Raw genomic sequence first — 4,631 nt, 5'->3', positions numbered from 1 at the left:
AAATTATTGAAAAAAACAACAACAACCAAAAAAAAAAAAAAAAAAAAAGCAAGCAAGCAAGCAGACAGTGGACATGGAGCAGCACCTGCGTACGTACAGGACCCCTTGCAGCCGAGGGCAAGGTTACTTCGTCCTACGGTACAGACGGTACAGCTCGCCGGGCTGGCGGCCAGAGCTGCCACTCTCTGCCCGCCAACACCACTGTGCTCCTCAGAGTGGTGCCAGCTTAACTCAATCACACCAATATTGCTGCCACCACCTGTGACAGGGAAAGCAAGAAGCTTATGGAAAACACACAGCCTCCAGACAGCAATGTACACATCCCCCTCTGCTCCACTACTGAGCCAAACCCCAGACCTCGGCTGTTCTCACCGAGGTGGACAGTGCATCTGAGCACTCCCACAGTGGTGATGTCCAGTGCCTGAACTGGGCCTTCAAAGTCTTGTTAAACTGCCTACAGAGCCCCTGGAACCAGTGAACACCCCTTTCTGGTTTGCTCTAATTCTTCAGTGCCAGGAGTAGCTTATGGCATACATGCATTACCTGCACTGCTTTCAGTTCTCTACCAGGGCATTAGGATAGGATGGAAGCAAAAACAGCGTGCTCCTCTTCCTGCTAACTCTTAGGTACCATTGCCATTGGTATGGGAAAACAGGGAGAAACGTCTTTGTTCAGCAGGAGGTGCCCTGACTGGCTCAGACTTTGTAAAGTCTTTCTCACTGAGCACGAAATAGGAAGGACAAAATCAAAACCAAAATAGTTTTACGCATTCATCTAAGTATCTTTTAACACTGGCTTTAGTGGTTTTTGTTTTATGCCATGACCCTGTGGAGACCTATTCCTCAACAGTTACAGCCTCTTCAACTAAAAGCAGTGCAAGTTCCATTCACAAATCAGGGTCTCAATGCACCATTTGCCAGTTTAATTTCATGCACTTTTACATCATCATCAAACACTAGAAGTTCATGACACCGAGCACAAGCTTAATGTTACTTAGATTTAAAATGATTACACACACAATTCAGGAGAATTAAGGAACAAGAAACTCTGACACATACTGCTTTACTAGCTCCAACAGAACAGAGGATGGAGGAGTCTGGAGAGAAGGCACAGCCATACACCCAGTTCGGATGGCCTCTCAACACCTTCATCATGTTTCCTAAACAAAAGACACTGCTGTAAGAATTCGTTAAATATTACAAAATTCAGATGGAAAAGCTTTTCCAAATTAGTTATTCCTTTCTAAAATTTTCTATTATTTTCCCAAACGTCTTGCAGAGTCATCCTACACAGATATAAAGCCCCTGGGATGCAGCCTCTAATCCCAGGACCCTATTCAGAAAAGTCACTTCATGCACTCTTAGCTCAGCCCAATACCTGCCTCCAGGGTTTAGACAGATAAAGAATTCCAGGGGAGTGCAGAGTGAGTGACTAACAGAACATACAGTTTTTAAGCAACTCTGACCAAACTGAGTCTAGAGCAATAAAAGAGGTGAGTACATGGATACTTCTCTCAGGTATTAGGGCAGATAAAGTCCAGACATGTACCATCATCTTTCAGGTCCCACACTCGCAGGGTTTTGTCTCTGGACGCAGACACAAGAATCAGGCTGCCATCGGGGGCAAAGGTTAAATCTCTGACAACTTCTGTGTGGTCCATCAGGTTAAGGAGGAGTTTTCCTGTTACATGAGAACACCACACTTTAAAATGAAGGACTGTACTTAGATCAAATGCTTTATGGACACAAATATTGAATATAAATATTGAATATAGAATCACAGCACGTAAAGACAATTTTCTTTGTAGAAATGCTCCCTACAATGAGCAGCACATGGATCCTTTCACTCTCCTGTATTGAGAGACAACTCCCTGAAAAGCTACAAAATCTATATACTAGAATCTCAGAAATAAGGCAAGACTTGTCTTTTGATAGACATAGCTGTTCTAAGCTTCCATTTAAAAGGACAAGTTACTCAATAATCATTATTTTTTAAAATGAGTTCTCTCCAACCTAGCAGCTGTGCTACCAGCAAAACTCAAAGTCCCTAAATTCAGATTAAGTCTTTTTGAGTCATTAATTTTCTTTTTTAAAAAATAAGAGGTCCTCATCAACATAAACCAGCAACTTCATGTTTTTGAAGAATGGTAAAACTAAGAAGTCTTTTGAGTAAAAAAAACAATGTATGTATGCACACATTTAATTATTTTGCATCTTCCATGTCTCACGTCTCAAAGCATGAGCTGCCTCTCTTGTTCCTTTGGCAGTTTTTCGTTACTTCTGGTTGCAGGAGCTCATGCTTTTTTAAATATTTTTTAACTTGTATTCGAGGTTCAGTTCCCAGTTACAATTCTATAACCAATTCCTGCTGTGTACTAATGATATTATTACTGCATAAAGTGAGAGTTGGCACTTCAGTGCAACAAGGAGCGTTTGGACAACGCTCTCAGGACACGGTGGCAGTGCTGGGGTGTCCTGTGCCGGGCCAGGAGCTGGACTGGACGATCCCCACGTGTCCCTGCAGCTCAGGATATGCCGGTGTGCTGTGAGCCCCTCTCCCACCCACCTGTGTAGACATCCCAGATCTTGATGCGGCCGTTGTTGAGGCCGGTGGCGAGGAGCAGCTGGTCCTGCCCGAACTTGAAACGGTGCCACTCGATGTTGACGCAGCGGCTCTGCTTCTCGGGCACCGAGGAGCCGAAGGCCAGGCTCCACACGATGTCCCCGCAGTCGATGATGTGCTCGCAGGGCTTGTTCTTCTGGCCGCTCTCGCTGCTCTGCCTCGGCAGCCTCGTGCTGACAGCGTTCGCACCACCATTCTTTGTGCCGTGCAACAGGCTGCAAAGAGAACAAAAGGCACAAAAATAAGCGCAGGTTATCTTGAAAAACAAACATTTCTTCAAGGTGCAGTGAAATCTGGGAGTTGTCATAATGTACATCTCTGAGGCGCAAAATGGCGCATTTTTACTTTAAAATTATAAAAGCAGCTTTTTCTTGTAACTGTGAAAAATTACCAGCACCTGGAAACCTTCCAACACAAAGTAAGACTAATATTCTGTATACGCTTTTACCTCTGTAGAGAGCAAGACACTAACATAACCTATTACAAAACCCAACAGTTTTAAAGAATTTACAGAAAAATGAGCCACAAAAATTTCCAGGACTTTCTGCTAAATGAGTGAGAAGTTCTCTGCAATTCCCTTACATGTGTTAAACCCTGAAAAGAGATACTGAGTGTCCAGCACATGGAAAACTATTAACCACCCCCAAAAGGGGGAAAAAATGGGTCAGAGAAATGTAACCAGCTACAGAACTGCAGGGGCTGGCTACCAACTTCGCTAACATGCAACCTGCAAGTGCCAATAAAATGTGTATTTTGGAATCCACTTGCATTTTAACAAGGATGATAAGGAAAGAGGTCTGCCTTTAAGTAAATTCCTAAAACATAAAGCCAAACAGCATTGTGATAGGAAATTTAAAGGGCCAGATCTGCCCACATCTCTAAATTCCCTTCTCTTTCTAACTTCCTCTTATTTTAGAGCATCTGAATTGATTAACAAGTTACTCCTCCACTGGCTTTGTGAGGTTGCAATAGTTGTTCCTCTTGCTGACCACACAGGAAGAGACAAAACAGCTGTTATTTTAAGGAATTAGTTTTTCCCCAAGGTGTCAAAGCCTAAAAGACCAATACATGCGTTTTAATCGATTTGAAGCTATCTCCTGTTTTTAAACCCTCCTGTTTTTCAGGTGCACTGAAAGCCATAGCAGTTTGTCTTACAAGTTGTTGAGGCACTGTGCCCAGGGGACCAGCTTCACTATGCGATGTCCCTGTGACCACGCCAGGTACGAGCCATCAGGAGCGAACGCGACCGTCCAGTTCTCCCGGCCGCACTTCTTGTCGAAGGGAGACGTGGGGGCCAGGAGCTCTCCTACCGTGCGCGACCGAGCTGGGGGACAGAGGAGATCCGTGTGAGAGGGGGATCGTGCAGCGCCTTACGCAGGCTGCACGGGCACCCGCCGCCTCACGGCGACTAACGCGAGCGGGAGGGAGCCCGGTGTCACCGTACAACCCAGCAGGGATGAGCCCCCGCAGGGGAACACGCGGTGTTGAACCAACTGCTCGCACTGTGCGCGATACCGCACCCGGTACGGGCGATGCCGCCGGGCCCGCGCCTGCCCACGGCCGGGAGAACGGGCCGGCGGCCGGGAAAGGCTCCGTGCGCCGGGAAAGGCTCCGTGCGCCGGGATCCCGCCCGTTACCCGCGAGCAGCCCCGAGCGCGCTGCTGAGCGCCCGCCCACCCCCGCCCGAGCCCGGGCCGAGCGCGGGTCCCGGCCGCGCTGCTCCCGCCCGCCCTCCCCGCTCACCGATGAGCTTCTCGTTGACACTCGGGGGAAAGCTGGCCATGGACGGGCGGCCTGAGGAACGGCGGGGCTGCCACGGAGCGGGACCGGCGGGCGCGGGCTAGGCTGGGCAAGATGGCGGCGGCGGGCGGCGGGGCGGGGCGGGGCGGGGCGGGGAATGCTCCGCGGGGCCGGGCGGGCGGGGCCGCTGCCAGGGGAGCCCGGCCCGGCCTGCTCTGCCCTGCCCTGCCCTGCTCTGCTCTGCTCTGCTCTGCTCTGCTCTGCCCTGC

The 4,631-nt window shown here is 48.9% G+C and overlaps 1 protein-coding gene across 2 annotated transcripts; it reads right to left on the bottom strand.

The window, feature by feature from the left end:
* Window positions 1-32: 32 nt before the first annotated feature.
* Window positions 33-4,506, bottom strand: LOC121672248 (WD repeat and SOCS box-containing protein 1-like). 2 transcript variants are annotated; one of them, XM_042044845.1, is made up of 6 exons: window positions 4,366-4,505; window positions 3,778-3,946; window positions 2,566-2,837; window positions 1,549-1,680; window positions 1,059-1,159; window positions 33-259 (listed from the first exon to the last, which is right to left on the bottom strand). In XM_042044845.1, exons 1-6 carry the CDS (start codon window positions 4,403-4,405, stop codon window positions 236-238), a joined length of 738 nt encoding a protein of 245 aa, XP_041900779.1. In that variant the 5' UTR covers window positions 4,406-4,505; the 3' UTR covers window positions 33-235. The 2 variants fall into 2 exon arrangements, with proteins under 2 accessions (XP_041900779.1, XP_041900778.1); XM_042044844.1 differs by lacking the exon at window positions 33-259 and having other exon boundaries at window positions 908-1,159; window positions 4,366-4,506.
* Between the last annotated feature and the right edge of the window lie 125 nt (window positions 4,507-4,631).

This window comes from Corvus kubaryi, unplaced genomic scaffold (genome assembly GCF_017639235.1).
Source record: "Corvus kubaryi isolate FWS band 111438036 unplaced genomic scaffold, C.kubaryi_AGA036_p1.0 45528, whole genome shotgun sequence".
Taxonomy (NCBI): domain Eukaryota; kingdom Metazoa; phylum Chordata; class Aves; order Passeriformes; family Corvidae; genus Corvus; species Corvus kubaryi.
This window is presented reverse-complemented; position numbering and strand designations above follow the sequence as displayed.